Source organism: Salminus brasiliensis, chromosome 1, assembly GCF_030463535.1.
Source record: "Salminus brasiliensis chromosome 1, fSalBra1.hap2, whole genome shotgun sequence".
Taxonomy (NCBI): Eukaryota; Metazoa; Chordata; class Actinopteri; order Characiformes; family Bryconidae; genus Salminus; species Salminus brasiliensis.
Window position 1 is genome coordinate 59753773 of NC_132878.1, and position 21733 is coordinate 59775505.

Here is a 21733-nt window from a genome sequence, read left to right on the forward strand (position 1 = left end):
TTCCCTCCCCCTCCCTCCATCTCTCCCTGCGCCCTCCCTCATCTAACCAGGACCAGCCCTGCACCCCTCCCCTCCATTCTAAAGCGGCCATCCCATTAGGAGGCTGCCCTGTCCTAGCCTCACCATGACGAGAGAGAGAGCATGAGTATGCGAAAGGGAAGAGAGAGAGAACGAAGAGAAATAGAAAAAGATAACAGTGACCGAGTGCCAAACTGGAGAACAAAAAACAGAGTATGACTATTTGAAACACACACACACACACAAAAGGCTGTCATGAGGGAATTAGAGTGAGAATAGGGGGAAAAGGGATAAAGAGAGATCAACAGTAAGAAGGGTGAGTGACGGTGGGATGGTAAAGGAGGACAACAGAACGAGCAGAAGGACAGATGGCAGGAGGGGAGGGTGACTGGACGTACAGAGAGAGTGAGTTGGAGAAAGAGAGGAGAAGCAGGACAGGAAGCAGAGACAAAATTAATCCAAATGGCTGCTGCAGCGACATCCCGCTCTAAGCCCCAGATTCACAGGTGGAAAAGAGAGGAAGGAAAAGGAGGAAACTAATATGTGCACTGTTCAAGACTATCCTGCAGACATGCCAAACTAACTAACATGGCGTCTAACCAGAGTTATGATTCACTCACAAGTCTTTAAAATTGACCATTGAACAACTGTGTTTCAATGGTATATATAAACATATGTTATACAGATGATGACTAAACACAGCTGGACTTAGAGGTGGGCGATAATTGCAAAAATATATGTAGTTTATCATGATACTTGTCTACTTTATGTCTCCTTTATACAAGACATTTTTCTAACACATTATGTATCACAATATTCTGACATGACCGAACCTACTATTTATGCCTGATATTAAAAAGTACTATGAGTACTATGTTCAATTACGCATTTGCTGCACAATGTTTAATTGAACAGGTCTAACTATACTCTTTGCACTGAAACATGCATTTGGTCAGTGTCTTTAAAGACTAACAATATCCACAATAAGCTCAGCACTTCATTAGACTTTTGTGTCTAATGAAGGCATCCAGCTACTTTAGGTTGTACCCATAGCTGACACTGATGTGATCAGTCAACGATCTGACCTCACTGGCGATCTTGTCGCAGAAAAGTAGGAGAAACTCTTTTTTAAAATACCCTTGATTTCAGAAGAGATCCTGAATAAGCAGGTGTCCCAATACTTTTGTCTGTACAGTGTAATATCATCATATTGCCCACCTCTAGCTGGACTACTCTGATATAAAGTTTCTCTTGTGTGCTTTCTTCCCATGTTCATTAATAATTTGAGAACACTTTTGTCATACTCCACTTTTTCCAGCCTACAAAAAAAGACCCAAGTAATGAAAAATGTATGATTTTCTGTCACCCATTTTAACAAATGACCCTCAACTGCAGAAAGTTGAATTAAGAAGATCTGACTCACCATTTTCATCATCCTTTGAGCTGACAGATCCTGTGGTGCTGCTCACTCCATCTTCATCCGCTCCTCCGTCTTCTTCTTCCTCGTCTTCTGAAATGTCCTTCACCTCATCAACAGCTGTTTCGTCAATGACAGCAGTCTGGGAGGTTTCCTCTGCCAGACTAAAAGTTGGAAGTGTGCTACTTTCCAATTCACTCATCTCGGCAGGAGATACGGAATTCTCAGTGTTGCTTTTGTCATTTTCTTTCTCCTGCTCCTCCACAGATGGAGGTTCCTGACCTTTTGTGCTATCATCACAAACAGTCACCTCTTTCTGAAAAATTGGCGAATCACTAGCGTCCCCCCCATTGGCAAGTGTTTGTTTTTCATCCGCAGAAGACTCAGGTTCTGATGGAGAGACAAGAAGGGGAAATTTGGGCTTCTTTGAGACCACAGGTGGTTTCTTCTTAGGTGTGGTTTGTGGTGACTCAGCATATGTTGATAGGTCTCTCTCTGCCCCATCTACTTCATTCTTAGCTGAAACTTGTGCATGGTCTATGAAGCCACTTGAGCAGCGAGTGTGTTCAGAGTGTATTTCTTCCCTGGATTCTGCCTCATAAAAAGATGACTCAGCAGGGTTGTTGTCTGGTTCTTCTCCAGAAATGAAGGACTTAACACCCTGTTTCTGCTCTGGATAAGAAGGGCTTGACACTCTACTCAAGCCAGGAGCAGAGCAAGACTCCAAAGGCAAAACAGTTGGATGCTCTTGTTTCTTAAACTTTACTGGTACCCAGGCCTTACTGGCCATCTGGTCGGTCACAGTTTCCTGAGATTTGGAACTAGAACTATCTGCCTCGACATTCTCTGTCCGTTTGACTGAGCGAAGCTGCACACTCTGGAGAGCAAATGGGGTGATCAGTGGCAAGGCTGACCTGCCAGACTCCTCAGAGTTTGTGGAAGTAGCTGACCTTCTCTCAGAGTTCACTGGCTTGAGACCATCTTTTATTCCCTTTAAGCTTGCAGATGAAGGTATCACCGGTGGCATGCTGGGCATGGAAGAAGATGTGGAGGGCACATGAGCACTGATAGTGGGAGGAAACAGGGGAGGTGGTGGGGGAGGAGGCGGGTGAAGGGAAGGGCTAAAAGAACCATTAAGCGACATGCTGTGGTTATTCAACACTTCTGGGGGAGGAGGAGGTGGAAACTCTGGAGAGGAATTGAAGGAAGTTGGGCTCATTGAAGCTTCCTGCTGGGGGGTGGAGGGAAAAACAGGAGCAGGTGGAGGTGGAAAGTTTGTTGAGCACACAGGGCTAGAGGGAGGAAGCGGTGGAGGGAAAGGCGGGGGGCTGAGGGGTGAGAGAGACGCTGAGGAAGGAGGAAGAGGAGGAGGAGGAGGCGGAATGTTATTCTTAACAGAATCTGAGGTGTTAGAAGACAGTGATGTGGAAGAAGAGGAGATAGACACAGAAGAGAGCAAAGATGACTTCCTTTCAGGTACACGTGGCTTGGGCTTGCAGCCTGAAGGCGACATGGATCTCATGAAGGAAGGAACAGGAGTACCGGCTGTCGGGGTGTTGGACTGACTTGAATATCCACTTGAAGGAGAGGTCAAGCGATGCACCCTGTCTGGTGAGGAGGTGTTTGCTTGAGGCTTTACTGACACCTCACCCTGGGCAGGAGGAAGGGTGGTCTGAGGACCATTGTGGACACTCTGTCCATCTGGCATCCCACCTGCCTGTCCTCCGCTAGCCACTGAATAAGTACGAGGAGGTGACTGTGTCTGATCACAGTGCGGACGAGGGTAGTCCATGTAATAGCCCCAAGACTCTGCGTAGTCAGAGCGCAGGCTGCTGGTGTCGCTGTGTGAGGGTGTGACATGACAGATGGAATAGACATTAGCTACCCCTACGGCTGACATCCCACTGCTTCCTGCACTTACACTGCTCTGGCTCCTAGAACGTAACATCCATGGGTCCTCATAGTCACTGCAAGGGCTATGAGATGGGGAGGTTGAAGATCCTTTCCCTTTTAGTCCATTCTGAAGAGACTGCTGTAATGTAGCAATCAATGACTCGTTAAGAACTGATCCATGGGTAGCTTGTGCTGTACCATGAGCACCATTGAGATTCTTTGGCTTTCGTCGCAATGAGTCTGTACGTGCGGGTGGCAGGGGCGGCTTCTTAGACTTGCGAAGTGAGATGGAGCGAGACAGCGAATGGTCACTGTACAAGCTGTTGCGGTCTCCTGGCTGACCTATGCACTCATACATACTATGCCTTGTTGCTCTGCCTGCAATGCTATGACTTTTTGACCGGAGGCCTGAGTCCAGATGCATGGAGGTGTAGTAACCATCGTTGTCCATGGAGTAAAGCGAGCTGGAATCTGTGCCTTTGGAGGAGTGTTCCAAGCTGTTGTAGAGATGATTGATAGGGGTGGAGCAGCTGGACGTGAGCGTCCTTCTGGGCAGCACATTCTCAGGAGTGTCGTAAATCCATGTCTCATCGGAAGAAGCTGTTCCTGCAGCCACCGTGCTATGACTATGCAAGCTGCTGTCTGACTGCCCAGTCTCCTGCATGTCTGCATCAGCTGTATCAGTACCTGTGGCCACACTGGTGGAGCTCTCTCCATTAACAGTTGCTGCTATGCTGAGAGGCCTTGCATGCAATTGCTGCCCTGCATTTGACGTAGTGTGAAAGGTGATGACTTCAGCAGAACACGACAAAGTGGCATTGGGGATGAGTGATGTTGAGTAAGCTGCATGAGGAGAAACCACACAGGCAGGACCAGTAACAGTCCCCCACTCCCCTTGGGAACTCCTAACCTCCTGGGATTTTGGGCGGGTCGGAGCGTTTGTCCTCGGGGCGTTCCTCATGTGAACCACAGTCTCATCAACCTGGAGTTTTCCAATCTGGCGAGGAGCTATCGCAGTGCTATCCTCAGGTCTGCATGGAGTGCTGCTATACAGGGGCTCTGCATTCAGAGAAACTCGTGCACCCCGAGGCAAGCTATGGAAACGTTGGGCATCACCATTAAAGCGAGGGGCCATGACATGCGTAGGAGATCCAAGGGAAAGGCCGTCAGAAACTGTAGATATATTAGTGGCAGATGTCGAGATGCCAGCCATCTGAGCAGCAATCCCTTGGCCCCTCTGAGCCCGGATCCTCCTCATGGATGGTGGGACAATTTTTACTTCCTCGGTCTGGCAGCCAGAATCCTTCGTCTCAGAGCGCCTGAGCGCGGAGCTCACGCTGCCAGAACGTCCCAGTGTTGGATACTGTCCAGGGATAAACATGGACTGTGGTCGGAGCTCCCCTCCTCGTCCTTTCGCTGCTGTAGGGAGAAACAGTGATGAGAGACAAATCATGAGCTTTGCTACAGCTGCTGTCTTCTCCCCCTCCCTCCCCTTTGCTCCTTCCTGACATCAGCTGTCAATCAGATTGAAGCCTGTCTATTGGGAGTACTAATTAATTTGATTAGCTACAGCCACATCTGACGTGTTAATAACTTCTGGAAACTTTGATTAGAGCTGATAGCCTGGAGGGAGGCTGCCTAGCCGGTACACTGCCTTTGTGAATGTGCATTTGTCTTTGGAGGATGGTCTTGCAAGATGCGGGATGGGCAACTGTTAGCAGCACTGAGATTCTCACAGAGATTCTCTGAGATCACTCTCTAACCCAACTCCCCCACCAAAAAACAAACAAACAAACAAGCAAACAAAACTGTTAAACATATCAAGGAGCACACACAGAATTTAGTAGTGAATTGATTCAACTGTGTTCAGTAAGGTTCTGTCAAACCTGTTAATGGGTAACCTGAATTGATGTGTTGCTTGTTCATGGGGAAAAGTGAATAACCATATAAGAGTATTCATGACATTTAGAGTCAGAGACTCATCCTCAAATCATTTCTACCAGATAAGCTTTGCTTTTATCTGCAGAGAATTAGCACTGGTTTATGAAGTGACCCCTTCCTACCCCTGCTTGAATAAACAGTAGAATGGGACTTAAACCAGATTTATTTTGGATCATTGTTAGCAGGACCTTGTTTCAAGAGCTTGAAACCCAGTGCTCTACCCACAGCCATCTGTCCAAAGTTAAACACCAAAGGTTAGGATGGTTAAAGGATTGGACTCATTCCCATAGCTCACAAAAGAAGAAAGGGGCTTAGAAAACACCCACAGGAACCCAGTGTGTGAGAGAGGAAGTGCAATGAATACAGTAACAGTTTAACATCTTATTTGGATACACAAATATTGTTCAGATTGTACAATTGCACCAGGAGGTAAGTGACCACACCCTGTGTTCCTTCCTTTTTTTCTGACCCTTTGCAATGTCCTCAGCTGAAGGCATCTGGCCCATCCCCCAGCCCCTTCATTACGCCACCACAAAAATATGAAAAGGCCTGCCAGAAGAATCTGGAAAGGGGATTAAGCTGAGGTTTCAGTGTGCTGTATGTCATCTTTACCACAGTAGCCAAGTATAATATCTCCGATTCACAAACAGGAAACAAGCTGCTGTGGAGCTAGGGACTGTGACCCAGGGGGAAATGGATTCAATCTGAATACAGGTGCTAGAGGTTGGTATGATAGCGAGCACAGATTCAGGATTAAAGACTGCATGGTGTGGTTTGAATCAAATCAGGCCAGTGATGAAACTCTAATGAAGAAAGACACAGTGTCTACAAAGATATCCACAGTGTGAGGCCGCATCATGAATCTGTAATGAAGGAGAGTACTATTGGGAGTTTTGTAAAAAGTACTAAAGAGAACTAAAGTGAATGATTATGGACTGGGTAAAAATGGGATGATATTCAAAATAAAGTCTAATTTGATATTAAATGGAAAATCCAAAGAGCAAAGAAAAGGTGAGTATGGCTTTGGAGACTACACTAGACTACTCTAGATGAAGGGCGGGTTTCTAGATGATGGCAGGCAGGGCAGGAGCGGCAGCAGTGAAAGCCGGCAGAGCCATACCATACCTAGTTCCTGCTGGATGTTGTCAGGCAGCCCTGATATAGTCTTTCGCCGTTTGACCTTCTTGGGTCGGCGGACCAGAGTATCCGTGTTTATTAGGGAGCGGCGGACGCTGGCCTGCCGGTCAAACGTCTCCCCTGGAGACCAGGTGAGGAAGGCGGATGTAGAGAGCAGGCAAAAGGGGGGCAGTTAGTTAGTGACGTGCATGCATTCCTCATGCAGGGTACATATGCATAAACAAACACACACACACACAAGAAATGTGCGCAAGAAAGAAGAGCAATAAAACTGAGAAAGAATAAAAACTAAGAATCTGAAATGTGATTTTTATTATGATTTCTAAGATTTAGAGAAATGTATAAATTTTTTACTACCAATACATTCAGAGGGTTTTATAAAGCTCCTTTTAACTTTTCTTTTTCATATGTTTGTGACAACACAGTGTTTAATAGTGATATCACATGTTTAAAAGTGAGGGGGTACAACTTTCTCTCTGACTGGTACCAGACAGCTGGCCAACTGACTGACAACTCTCACCACTAATTTACATACAACCCTAGACCTAATAAATAACTACAATAATATATCCCAATAAACATGAGAAGTATGCTGCGCTAGCAAACATCTCTGAAGAATCCGATCAAATCCGATCTTAGCAAGATAGCAAAGAAAAGTACTGACTGACTGTAACCGTTCCACACTGCAGTAAAAACATTTACCAGATTAATGGGCAGAGTGAGTTCAGCTGCTGGGCTGCTGTGCTTACGCTTTATTAGAATATAAAAACTGGAACCACACCAGCCCTCCCTGGGTAAGATTGATGGCCCCTGGTTTTGGGCTGCTGCCTCATCACAAGACGTAAAACAGGAATCACCTTTTTGTAAATATATCCATGCACAGGCACTAGGAACTATGTTAGATGTGTCAGTGGCAGCGCCTGAGGGATGGAGCTTTCAAGTGTGTCCTGTTGACAGACTGCACCGGGGATGCCAGGGAGTCTGAGGCAGCGGCAGAGCTGACAGACTAAATTAGTGTGTGTGTGCGTGTGTGTGAGAGAGAGATAGTGGTTTAATACGGCTTCATCTTACTGAGTCATGGTGGAATGCTGCGGCGACTGACAGTTTACAAGCTAAGAAATCGTGAGCTGAGGCAAACTGTTTACACATGGCTTCAGACATCAAACGACTCTGTGTGTGTATGTGTGCACACGAGACCGGCGAGCGAATGGATTTGCGCTTGACCTTTGCCTGGCTATTTTAACAATAAGAGATCAGGAGGGAGATTGAGCACTCAGCCAGAGAGATAACTAGTATAGAAAAGGTCAGATTGAGAGAGAGAGAGAGAGTCAGGCAAAGAGAGAGAGAAAGAGCACTCAATAATATTTCAATTGTTAATGTGTTAGTGCAGACCAGCATGCAACACCCCAGTAATTAAACACTGACAGACATACAAACTGCTGACCCCCTACATTGCAAAAAAAATGACACTCCACATGATCCAGCAATGCATAATAACGTCAGTTAGGCAGTAAGCATTCTCTGTAAACACCAGGCACAGAGTTACAGAAAAGGAACAAGTATTATGGGGACGATATCTGGAAATGATGGCAGGCTACACCATCTCGATATGAATTTATTACATAATGCTATATGATACAATGCATACATGTATATAATACAGCATGCTGTACAAGGACTACTATGCGATATATCATGTCATATCGCTGTAATGCTAAAACTTTACTAACTTTAACTTTAGTAACTGCAAAAAAACGAGGAAAAGAAAAAAAGAAACGTCATTTTGGAGCATTTCTACTGGTCCATCCATCATGGAATTTTGACACAATTTAATGAACAACTGCTAGATTCACATTATGTCAAAAAGGGAAATTCTGTAAGGCTGAGTAACTGAGAGTGTTTTGGTTGTGACAGTGCTGACATGTAACACTCTCACACTCATCTTCATCAACTGAAATGCTTTGGAATTCCTCACTTTTCTATCTTTTCTGTTGCTGATGGAATGGAATGTTCTGTTGCTGTAATGGTCTTCAGGATCTATCTGTGCAACCCATCTCTCGAATGTTACCTTTGACATTTGATTGACAGCCGTTAGGAGAATGTCTTACCTGTAACGTTGATGGGCACAATGTCTGTTAAAATAGCTTGAGCTTGCTGTCTCATCTTCTCTTCAGGTGTGGGAAGGGGTTGGGCCTTAAGGCAGGACTCTTGTCCATCTACCTCTGACCCCTCCCTCTGCACTGGTGTCTGAGCCCTCATTGAGTTGGAAATCTTGTCCTCTTCTGCAGAGGAAGCAGTGGACTGGAGGACAAAGAAGAGGAAGACAGGAGAAGTTTAAGAGCAGAACGGATGCACCTGAACCTCTGACGGCGATGCAGGACATATGGGACGATGGGAATAAGAATCACTTGGGCCTTGAGGGAGATGCAGTTCTCACACAAATGCTTCGATTTTCTTGTGTAACAATCATAGGGGCTCTTTATGGTGCCCCTGACCTTTTAGAGCTCCAGGAGTACATAGTGCAATTTAATGGCCAATGTGACACTCTTACAAACACACACACAAACAGTACCAGCCACTGCAACTATACACACATTATGTTGTATACTATACCATGTATTAAAGACATACACATATCTCATATGTATTACGGAAGTACTTACGGATGTATAATAGCACATTTCTAAACCTAACCCATACCCATACAGAAGGAAGCATTCAAGCAAATCAATCAAACCTGTAGCTTTTATTTAAAAAATAAAGAAAAAAAAATAATAAGCCAGGATCATTCTGTTGGTGGGTTTGCCCTGTTTTCTGGCTTTCCTGTGAAGTCACTACAAATTTGTCTTGAAAATGAAACAAAAGTCCTGAAATAACACATATACAGAGAGAGAGAGAGAAAAACACACACACACACGCAGAAATAGAGCGCAGGGTAGTGTTGGAAAGCGGGGGATTCACTCAGGCAGTAAAACTCTATTCACGCATTATGATTCCTGAATGAGCGCGCTCCTTGCAGCTGTGCTACAAGTGGAGATGTTGCTGCTGGATACTCTCGCTCACACCTGGGCCTCAGAAACCTCCACAACAACGCAGATCACTGCAAAGCTCTGCACACACTACTAACTGCTAACAGCACTGTCAATACTCCAACACTGAAAATGAAAGCTCAGACTTTTCTGTTGTTTGTCTCTTTTTAACCCACTTTCAAAAAAGATCACATTTGTGTTTGCAATGTTAAGAGCTGTTTGTTATTTTAGATTGAAGTGAAAAAGTTGAACGGAACGAAAACAGAACATACTTAATTATGTAACAAATTATGCAATTAATTATGGAACTGGGCGAATATATGTTAACAGTAGAGCCAATTGAAAGCGTTAAACACAAATATAGGACAAAATATAATAATAATTATTAAACAGCTTATGAAAATGTCTAGTTTCTCTTACTGCATAAAGACAGATAAGCAGTTACTAAACACCTACCAAGTTAGCACTATCACCCCCTCTGTCCTCTACCTGGCTACTATGAAAATGCCAGGAAACAACAATGACTAAACCTCAGAAAAGGAGTGAAAGACAAACAGAAAGAGACAGAAATGGAATGTGAGAGACAGATATGAGCACATGTAGGCAAGTGAATGAGTGAATGTGAGGAAGACATAAGAGCATAAGAGAGCATAAGAGAGCAAGAGCTGTTTCCCTTCATCACTCAGGCACTGACAGGCAGATTTAGACAGTTTGGGATGACAGAGGAGGAGGCCCAGGGGGTCAAAGGCCAAAAGAGCAGGACAATGGGGAACTCCACTTTGGCCATTTTGAAAGGCTCTGACCTTTAGAGGACCCCGTAGTGAAGTGTTTACGAGAAAGCGAGTGAGAGAGAGAAAAGAAGAAGAGTAGTGAAATTAACAATTTATTAATAACAATACCTACAATAATAATAATGCTAACAAGTGGGTTGGATTAAATTGTTGGATGATAAGTAACACCACTCCAACTTATCCCAAAGATATTGGATGGAGCTCCATCACTCCAGAGAAGCCCAACGCTGGAGGGCTTTAGACCCCTCTCTTGGTCCTGTTCGATTGGTAATACTCTACGGAGATAATAAAAGCCGCTGAAATCACTCATTGGAAGATGCATGCTTTTTTTTTTTTTTTTCAGTTAAGCCTCGTTTTATTGCTTGGTCTCAATTCATCAGCAAAACAATGGATAACTTTCTACTCAAAGCTGCCTTTATGTTGATTCTGACTGATCTCCACATGCAGGCCTCGTCTTTCACCCATCTCTATTGTGACTAGACATTACTGGTTGTGACTATAGCAACATCCAGCCTGTAGCCTCAGTAAGCTCTACGCTAAATAAGGCTAATGCAGTTTTTCTGAATGTAACAGGTGGAGTGTGTCTCCAGGGGCCCAGCGATCTGAAAAAGGCCACACATGACTGACAATGCTAATGAAGCACAGGGAGAGAGAAAAGGACAGAGGGAGGGAGGGAGAGCGAGCAGTGAGACTGGACCATTTTAGCACATTTACCAGAAGGTGGCAATGTTGTGCCCTAAAACACTTTTAAAAGCTTTGCAGTTTGCTTAGCAGGACAAAGGCTTGATCATGTCCACAGAAACACCCAAAATGTTGCATGTACACCCCTCCACCGGCAGAGGGCAGCAATGTCACAGGCCATACTCTTTCTGCCTGTTATTGCTGGAAGTTGATACTGTTTGTAGTCTGCTTCCACACTGCCCAATGTGTGTGTGTGTGTGTCCATGCATATACCTATAGCTTGGAGTGTCTTCTATGTGCCACAGCATCTCACCTTATTATCAGCTTCATCAGCTTCAGTGTCCTCTTCGTCCTGGGAGTGGGAGCCTGAGAAAGTGGGGCCCTGGGAGTAGTACTGTGAGCTGCGGAAACCATCTTTCCTCAACTTGTCACATTCTGGAAAACACACACAAATTACACTTAGTTTCAATTAGACATTTCTCAGGTTAAAGCTTTATAGTGATATTTCAAAGGGAAAAAAGATAAAAATGGGGAGAAAAGGTAGACAATAGACAGACTGATGTCTGTAAAATTTCTAGTTAGCTCCTCAAGTTCTTATTTCCAAAATGGCAAATATAATATAAAATATTTGATAAAAAAGTATAGTTAATATGTTACCTTGCATATCCAAAATGGCACATTTATAACACAATGAAAAATCCTTTTTCAAGTCAATTTAAAAAGATTTTATTCTATATTAAGTCATTTTTGAGCATTACTATTGGTCCATTCATCATTACATTTTGACACAATATAAAAACAACAGCCAGACTAAAAAGGGGAGATACACAGTTTTTGTGTAACAGTGACGATATATAAGCTTTAAACTGGAACAAAGAAGTATCCTAAAATACCCCTTCCCCAACCAATTAACTAAGTGTGCCTACACATCATGACACTTTTGTACAAAGGGTGTTCCTGTAATCGGCTTGTGAAGTATCTGTGTGTATCTCATCTGCCTCATACTGTCACAGCTTTCAAAATCATGAGGGAATGGAATTAAAGGCCTTATTTTTTCCACAGACGCAGAATGAGAAAGGCTCCCTAGACACACTTGCCTCTGACGCAGGTACGTTTCCATATTTAGCTACCACATCAGCATTACAAAATATTGTTCAAAACAAGCTCCAGGAATTACATGACCAGCCTTTTATTAAAATAAGTTCAGATCCTGCCAGAGTATGAAGACAAATTCTTAACAGCTGCTACACCCATGGGCTTATGTGTGTGACAGCCATGGGTGGCCTGATAGGAGAGCATTACTGACTGTCTGTGTGTGCATTGATCACAGAACAAATGAGAATCAAAAGCAGACAGCAGTTTCTTTTTTTTTTTTTTTTTGGCAGCAGCTGATTTAATATTGACTGCTGAAGCTATCGAGTGTTTCCATTCATCTGTGGCTGAAACTGTCCCTACCATAATGCATAAGAGATTTCACCACATTAATCTGTACATAAAACACACTAACTTGTGGATAAAACCAGGACGAAACATCACATGCATCTTCTATCCACAAACATCTGATTGTGTGCGAACACCTTGGAGCTAAACCCACCCTTCTGCCTAGGGGAATGTATTACAGTGCTGCTGATCGGGTGATAAAAGGGCAGTGAATGTTAGCACTGATCTTTGCTGCACGCTGTTAAACAGCATTATGCAAGTCTGCAGCCGCATGACTGGGATGTAGCCTTGGGATGATAACTGAAATTACAGATCAGATACTGAGATCATTTACATTTGTGATGATATCAGTAAAACCAGTAAACCCAAGCCTATTTAGTTTTTTTTATGACACCTCCAACACTTTAAAGTCATGTTATAGGTTTACACACAGCTGGTGAAACTATGTAAACAAGTGTCAGGTGGGTTCATGCTCTCTACTGTTATGACCTAATACAAAAGACTACACAAACACTTGAGAAAGTGTGTATGGGGGGGTTGGGTGTGACAGGCATGTAGCCCAAGAGCAAGAAAAACAGGCTAGAAAGTAAAAAGGTCTAGGAAAGTTGTGTGAGCTTGTTTTTGCACATTTTCAGGGCAAAACTAGAGGAAAAAACAGAAAAACAGGGCCAACAAAATACTTCAGTTATTTTTTAACTGACAGAGCAGAAGTTAGTGTTTAGGGTTTAAGTTTATCCTAAAAGGATTTTTATATTATATAAGATCACTGTCACATATAATAACTACTCCATTTTGTGTTCTTTACATTGTGCCAAGATTTGGACCAAATTGATCTGGAATAAACGTCCATTAAAAGTTAAGGTTATTTCCTTTTCATGTAAAGTTGCCATTTGAGAGATACGAGGTTTTGCATGACAATATACATTACTGTGCAAGTCTTACGCAGTCACAACATGTTTAAATACTACGTATCTCTAGTAAAAAACAATACAGTAAAAAGTAAGAGGAGTTATTCTAATGTTAATGAACTAATAAACACATAAATGGCTTCACCTATCATTTACTCACATGCCTAGTACAGTGTGTTTGCACAGCACTATCTATAACACAATACATTTAGGTAGTGATGTATAAATAATACATATGTAACATATGCCCCCATATCATTAGTAGCTATGCAACAAATGCATAGGTGTGTGTGTAAGGGGTGGGCCTAGGTGTGTATAAGCCGGTGCATCAGAAAGAGGAAAGTAAGATGAGGAGGAAAGGAGAACAGAGGTGAGTTACCAAATGAGGTAATATGATACATCAATTGTATAGAGCTCCCTCTACTCAATGGACCCCCTCCCACTTTTCATACTCAGGCTCTTTTAGGTGGAGAAGCGCCTGAAAGGGTCCTCTGTCCCTCCCTCTCTCACTCTCATTCTCTTATTCATATAGGCAATATACAAGACAAACATGCATGTATGAGCTAGAACTACAGTTCTTTGATGTTACTGATGATTTTATGATATTGCACCAGTTAACCCAACAAAATGTCCACTTTGCCCTTCCTCTCTGTTGTCCAGTTGAGGCTTACATCATCCCTGAGCTGGCCTACACACCTGTTACTGTTTAATTAAACAGACATGGCCATATCAGCCAGCTGCACTGTAGCTCATCCAGGCTCTGCTGGTTCAGGTTACAGTAGGGAGACTGGGTCTAGATCAGTTTTAGCTAATCCCTCACTGATCTTTGCCTCTTACAGCAGCATACCTGGCCTGGTCTCAGATCTGCTCAACACCACTCACAGCAGTGTCAGCAAAGAGCCCTTGCACAGGTGTCTGGTGTAAAGAGCTAGGAGTGGGAGATTACACTGGACCAGGTGTTTATCTGCTGAACTTATGGTGTAAACAGACTACCAACACTGGAAGTGGAATCTACATATAATGACTTATAATGTGGAGTTTACTTGCATTTGGTTGTTTAACCCTTTAAGCTCATGGATTTGTATTCTTTGCATGATTTACTCTATCTGCTGCAATTATAGCATATGGTGAATTACTACAGGTAATCTGGTTTTCTTATCTTTTCTAAGTACAGGGGAAGTTTTGTCTGTGTTGACTGGCCATATGGCACAGATAGATGCCCTGTAGAGCTTGTAATCACCAAACTGTTATGAATTTTTCATTACCTGCTAGAAAACCATGTAAGGTGTTACAAGAGTAAATAAATGGTTTGGACCCAGTGACACATCCTTATCATTCAAAGGATTATATCACCTGAAGATTCCAGTATGTTAATACCTTAAAACATACCGTAATGACCCCACTAAATATGGCCATTCCAGTTACACAACAATAAAGTAAGAACTCTTTACAAATCTTTAGCTTAGCTGATCCTTTTGTACTCAAAGTATGTGTAAAATATCTTGTTCTTTGAGTGCAAGTACCTCTGAGGGCAGTTTTGAGGTTGACTTTAGCCTGCCGGTGCAGCTCCTCCACACAGGCTGGTCTGGACGCAGGCAGGAACACATTCTCCTGCTGGTGCCACGGTGCCGTGTAGTGTACTGTCCACTTACTCTCCTCATCCAGGTTAGACACGGCTGCAAAGAAATGCACACAATAGAAGTACAGTTAGAAAAGACTGCAACAGGCCCACCACAAGAAAGCAATAAAAGAAATACTTCAACATACTAAAGACTTATTAGAACCAAATTATTGAACCAAAGTCACCAATGACCACCAGATGCTGCCCACTGTGTTCATTCGTGAACCTTTTGGACACTGTCCATTTGTTTTAAAACTCCACTTTCTCTGTCACTGTCTCTATCTTGTAACAACACGCCTTTTGAGGGCCTGAAAGACCTGTCCTGTGGAGCCAAAGGGAAGAGGAGCAGTGTGGTTAGCTCCAAATGGGCCATTAAGACCTCCTTGGGGGTGAATGTGAAGGGGAAGAGCCCTAGAGTTCATAGCATGACTCCAAATGTCAGCACTACCAAAAGGCCAGTGGCTGGACTTAGAAGGGAAGAAGTAAAGAACCAGGTGTGAACAGCTGTCCGCTGGGGGGCACAGGTGCCGCCAAGCTGTTAACACATTGAAAAGCCATTGGCTGTGAGAGCTGCCAGACTTGTGGGGCTGCGTCGGCTATGCAGTTGTTAATTGAGCTTATTCATGAGTACGCAAAGAAAGTTGTTAAAATACACACTTCACAAGTGGCCCATAAGCACCCATTCAAACTGCTGCTGAGCAGCTACTGCATGTTTCTCTCCCTTACAAATCGCAGTTTAGTAAAGCCAGCATCAATGGGCCTGTGCCATGTGGCATCAAGTAACAGTACAGAAGCAGCAATCAGCAGCAATCTTCAAACAGTAGCTATCTTCAAACAGCCCCATTCTCTCAACAAAGCCACCGGATTAAAATACACACAGTGCTCAAAGCTCTCTAAAGCTCTTTAACTGCTGACTGCAAACTTGACGTCAATGTTAGCAGTGTTCATGTAGTACTGGCCTTCAATTAATGGTAGTGAAATACTTACTGAGAATCTTACCATGCATACCATGTTTTTTTTATGCAATATCAAGATGTGGATTCATACATTTGAATGAAATCTTTATTACTGTGCAAAGGACATTTGTATATGTGTCCGTCTAACCATTTCAGCAAGCCTGTCCTCAAGGATGAACAGTATGTACAGTTACAGTGTACTTAAGATCTTAAGTTCTTCATTAAAGCAAATCAGGAGATCCATCCAGGTTCTGGTGTTCACAAAGATCATCATATTATGCCCGCTAATATGCATTTATGTTTATCTTTATTTACTTTTGTGTTATACAGTATCTCTACAGGTAAATAAATAGTCAGCACCCTTCTGAATGCCCTTTATGTTTAACCTCTTGGGTTTTGCATGTATTCAAAGCAATTTATCTTTTCCTGTCAATAGTGGGTAGATCAAGAGCTGTGACACATAGCTTGCTTTCCTAAAGCCATTTTGAACTCCATATGTAGATTATATTAGACTAAAATTAAAAGCAAAAAGCAGCATGCAGAGATCATTGTGGCCACAAAAGCTCTTCCTAATCCCTTGGACCAGGGGTGCACAACTCCAGCAGATTTTGGTAGTTTGCCTGGTAATTAACTAGTAAGTTTAATCAGGTGTGTTTGAGTAGGGCAACTTCCAAACTTTGTTTTAGATTGGCCCTCCAGGACCGGAATTGTGCACCCCTGCCCTAGACCATGTATTTGAGCCCACATTTCATAACTCTCATATCAATATACATAATTATTGTCATAGTTAACATATAGTTTCACAAGCCCCAAAACAGAGCCATGGGGGACTTCATAAGATACGCTAAACCAAACTGCTACCAAATAAATCACAATAGTTTTTTGGTGCTTTAGAATTCATAACTAAAAAATAACCAAGGGGTTTACCAGCCACTGTGAGATTGTATTAAACACAGGCACTTTGTAGTCCTTCGAAAAGCACAGAGTACACACACTCTCACATGTGTGTGTATTGACAGTGTGAGTGCTTGCTGGAGCTCAGTATCTCCATGTCTGTCAGCAACTAAGCAACACAATCAAAAGAGGGAGTGCAGCTGGTACTGTCACATCACGCAGCACACACACACACTCTAGCAGAGCTGGTGCAGATGCATACACTGCACATAGAATTTCATACAGGTCAACAGACCAAAACACAGCCACACACACATACGTACAAGCAGGCATCATTATCAGTGGCATAAATGCACTCACACAAAAAGACATGCAGTCAACACAACCTGATCTAAGACAGAGAGAGAAGAGAGATGAAATTTCAAAGAGCAACATGTTCTTTTGATCTGCCCCAAAAATAAATATCAAAGGACATGAACACACACAGGTAGGCCTGAACATGAGTGTGTATGTGAGTGTGTGCGCAGATTGTAGAGTCTGCAGAGGCTCAAAAGCGAGCGGCAAACAAAACCGGCATTGTCCCCAACATCAATCTCCACATCAGCCTGAGCTCACCACTGCTAAAGCCTATTCACCAGCTGTATAATCCAGCAGGGCCTGCACAAACTCTCTCTCTCTCTCTCTTTCTCTCTCACACATACACACACAGTCCTCATCGACCATGTGGAATCCCTGGATATAGTGGTGTATTGAATCTACCACTTGCCAATAGATGATGACAGAAGCGATGCTGTAATCTGTAATCTAATCAGTGCATTCAAATAAAATACAGGACATGTGCTGTTCAAACACTGAGGCCTGCATCTGAGAGTGCACAAGAGAGGCACATGCATCTCCTTTCTATCTCATATATATATATATATATATATATATATATATATATATATATATATATATATATATATATATATATACCTTAAGGGCCTTTAAGGGATTTTTTTACTGTAACACTTTTCTGTAATACAGAGTCAGACAGACTCCTAATCCTAGTCCTAATTTCTGTTTTCTGAATGTTTATGTATTGGCATCAGCACTGGCATCCTTAACATGCACCCCTACAAACACACGCACATGCATACACAGACTTGTGCTGGTGCCAGAGTCGCTCAAGGCTAGACTAAAGAGAAGAGACACCATCAGACACAACTGCTGTCCATTCATTATCACTCTAATCAGTCACTGACCTACACACACGCACACACATGCACCACCCACCATCAAGTCAGCCCACACTCAGACACTCATAAATATTGTAGGGTTCTACATGCAGTTGTCCTCAAATACAACACTCCAACAAAATACAGGCAGACAGTAAACATATAATAACTTATAGTAGATAAGAAATGTGGCTTATTAAGACGTTATAGAGCGATTCTATATGTTAATAACATACTAACAACAACAGCTTACCCTTCCTTTTGAAGTACTTAATTACAGACTTGAGCGAAGTCCCGATGAACACCATTATTCCAGTGTGTGTGAGTGTGCATGCATGTGTGAGCGTGTGTACTTGCTGCTGCTTCTAAGTGAAGCTGCCTCTCATTCTCTCTCACACACATACACCTCTTCCTCTGCCATCAGAATCCCCCAACATATCCAGCTCCGCCCACCAACACATCCACACACTCAGCCCAACCCTGGGAAACACCCCCTTCCTTCTATCACACACACACAAACACACTCCCTGAGGGCAGGGGGTGCAGTCCCTCTGTTCATCTGTGCTTTGGTTACCAAGGAGCTCTCTCAGTCCAGTCCATGAGTGTGTGTGTCTGTGTGTGTGTGCGTGTGTGTGTGTGTATTTTATCACAATGCATCTAAAAGTGATCAGTGTGCATTGATGCCTCACTTTCATCTACTTTATTATGGCTCCCAGTATTCCACACTGTACCCCAGAGTAAGTGTGACTGTGTGTGTGTGGGTGTGTGTGTTTTGGCACATCAAGCTCAGTGTTCACTCAAGGACAGAAGGAGCGCTTCTCCCACTGATAAGCCAGCTTGCTGTGTTAAACACACTGCCAATGAATCTGTGCCACCAGAATATAGATCACATACAATCTGCCTACCATACCCCCCCCCTCACACACACACACACACATTTGCATGTTTGTTTTTATAGCTTGTTAGGACATGGAGTCCTGCATATATCCCACACATGTTGCACATTGTATATTGTGGTTGTCCAGTTCATTTTTACAGTTTTAAAATAATGTCAGCTGACTTCCACATTAGATCCTGTCACACCCCTAACCCAGGACAGCTCCAGTACACTTATATCAGTGTGGATCTGGCTTTATGTCGTGCGCACACACTTCATAAACAGCATTTCACTGGGATGCTACATACTTTCATTAACATTAACAACAATCTTTAATCTGCAATATCTGAACCATCAACAACATACACTGAAAACGTCCCAAAAAACACCACAAAAGGCCCACTCTAAACCAATAAGAGTCCTAATGCTACATTCTCCTACCTGTGGACACATGCTTCAAATGTAAGTCACTCTAGATAAGAGTGTCAACCAAACACTGTAGATGTAAATGTAGAGTTAAAATGTGTAAAAATATATGCCTGTGCATTTTTTACATCCGCACACAGAAACACATTAAAGGCCAAAATCCACAGTAAAAAATAACTTGTTTTAATGTTTCTTCTGACATGCGTATTTCCACCTGCCTGATTCAGAACACGCGTTCTGTTTACACTTGCATTAAAAGTGGATGAGATCCGTCTCTGACCATGTGGTTTGAATGACTCGGGGGTGTTTACACTTGGCTTTTCATGTGGACAAGTGAAATCCCAATGTGATCCCATCACCAAAAACACATGTTAATGCCAGGTGTAAACAGGCTCCAAGAGTCTCGTTAAGACTCCTAACACTACATTCACCTACCTGTGTAATGTGATTCACATGTCACCAGTCACTCTGGATAAGAGTGTCGGCTTATTTTCATGACAAATGTACCAAAAGAAATTTCAATTTTTCAATGTTACAAAATTTAAATGTTGTTATATTAACTTACATTCAAATATAATTTTGTCTTCAAAGAAGTTAAAAAACCTATATCATAATGTTTACTTTTAACAGTGACACAGAGTAACCCCTCTTCTTTAGCAGAACTATTACAACTCAAAAACCATTTGGGACTCTTGGGTTCTCTGCCTGCTTAACAGGGACCCTCTTTTTAGACTCTACCTAGTAAGATTTATTAAATTAACACAATCTTAGACATGCCAATTTAGGAACCAGTGTACCTACAATTCTAAAAAAGTACACTCTCAAAAGAGGTTCTGAATAGTACTGAAAAATCCTTTTATAAAACTGGGATCTGTTTTATTGGTCCTATTTTACAAGTTTAATCTTAGTATTTGTCCAGAAAAGATATGAAAACACACACACAAACACTCACAGTCTTAAATTCACACTAAATAATGCAGGTATTGAGCGTGACCCTGTTTCTTTTTAGCATGAAGGGTCTGGCTGGTTGGGGGTGGGGTGCAGTAGGATGTGAATGGCAGGAGGGGCTGAATGGGGGCTGAATGTGGAGCTGAATGGAGCCGCAAATGATGGGTGAATTAAACCCTACACACAGGGCACCCCTCCCCCAACCAACCAACCAACCACACACACACACACACATACAAACTTACGGCGCGTCTGTCTTTCTTGCTTTGGGGATTTGGGAAACTAGGCTCTTTTTCTTACTGTCAAGTAACAAGTGCATGAATGTGTGTTAATGTGAAGAAGTGTGTGTCAGCGGGTGAGACTGACAGACAGTATTTCTCTGTTTATCTCAGTGCCAAACTCTAACAGAGAAGCTTTTCACTCCCTGCTTCCGTTTACTGCATCTCCCTCTGTCCTTCTCTTTCTGTGACCAGTTCTGAAACGTGCATTTCCTGCTGCCTGGCACGTGTACAGTGTTAATGCTCGCAGGCGCAGGACACCGCAATTAACATGCTATTGTTCTCCGCTCGCGCCACTCGTCTGTCACTGTAGGATTATACACATCTCAGACATGATTAGAATGGCTTCGCGTGTGTATGTGTGTGTTCAGACACACACACACAGAAATCAGACACTATTAGACTATATATTTATGCTTCCCTAAAATGTTTCTTCACACAGTGCTTGCCAACAATAATAAAACACATTTTAATGAGAGCAGAGAGGCTTTCACATGGCTACTATGGATGTGGCTATACAATTATGTGTTGTACTGAACTGTAAAGTATTAAATCATATAGTAGATTAATGTGCTGTACTGAATCATACAGAAGTTTATTGTGTTGTATTGAATCATGCAGTACTGAATCATTTAACAGTTTATCATGTACTGAATCCTGCTGTATTGAATCATATAGCAATTTATTATGATGTACTAAATTATATAGCAGTTTATCACGTTGTATTGAATCATGCTGTACTGAGTTATATTTATCGTGTTGTACTGAATCATGATGTATTAATCATATAGATGTTTATCATATTGTAATTTATTGTGTTAAAATGAATAAATATTGTTAATTGGGTTGCATTTGATTGTGTAATAGTTAACTGCGTTGTACTGAATCATAAAGTAGTTTATTGTGTTTTACTGAATCATTCAGAAGTTTATTGTGTTGTACTGAATCATGATGTATTAATCATATAGATGTTTATCATATTGTAATTTATTGTGTTAAAATGAATAAATATTGTTAATTGGGTTGCATTTGATTGTGTAATAGTTAACTGCGTTGTACTGAATCATATAGTAGTTTATTGTGTTTTACTGAATCATTCAGAAGTTTATTGTGTTGTACTGAATCATGATGTATTAATCATATAGATGTTTATCAAACGTAATTTGTGTTGAAATGAAACATACTAAATCATAAAGTTGGTAATCATATAGCGCTTTATCGTAATGTACTGAATCATTCAGTAGTTAAGCGTATTGTATTG

At 42.4% G+C, this 21733-nt stretch overlaps 1 protein-coding gene across 6 annotated transcripts in view; it reads right to left on the reverse strand.

The window, feature by feature from the left end:
- Nucleotides 1–21733, reverse strand: part of nhsl1b (NHS-like 1b) — a 121772-nt gene that overhangs the window by 5755 nt on the left and 94284 nt on the right. For 4 of the 6 annotated variants that reach the window (XM_072684171.1, XM_072684160.1, XM_072684182.1 and 1 more), the window contains exons 2-6: nt 14779–14931; nt 11221–11342; nt 8515–8707; nt 6395–6526; nt 1442–4747 (exon numbers count right to left, since the gene is read on the reverse strand). In XM_072684171.1, the coding sequence (XP_072540272.1) occupies nt 1442–4747; nt 6395–6526; nt 8515–8707; nt 11221–11342; nt 14779–14931 (3906 nt within the window). Of the gene's footprint in view, nt 1–1441; nt 4748–6394; nt 6527–8514; nt 8708–11220; nt 11343–14778; nt 14932–18196; nt 18321–21733 lie in introns of those variants that run through there. The other 2 variants (XM_072684213.1, XM_072684193.1) reach the window with 2 other exon arrangements.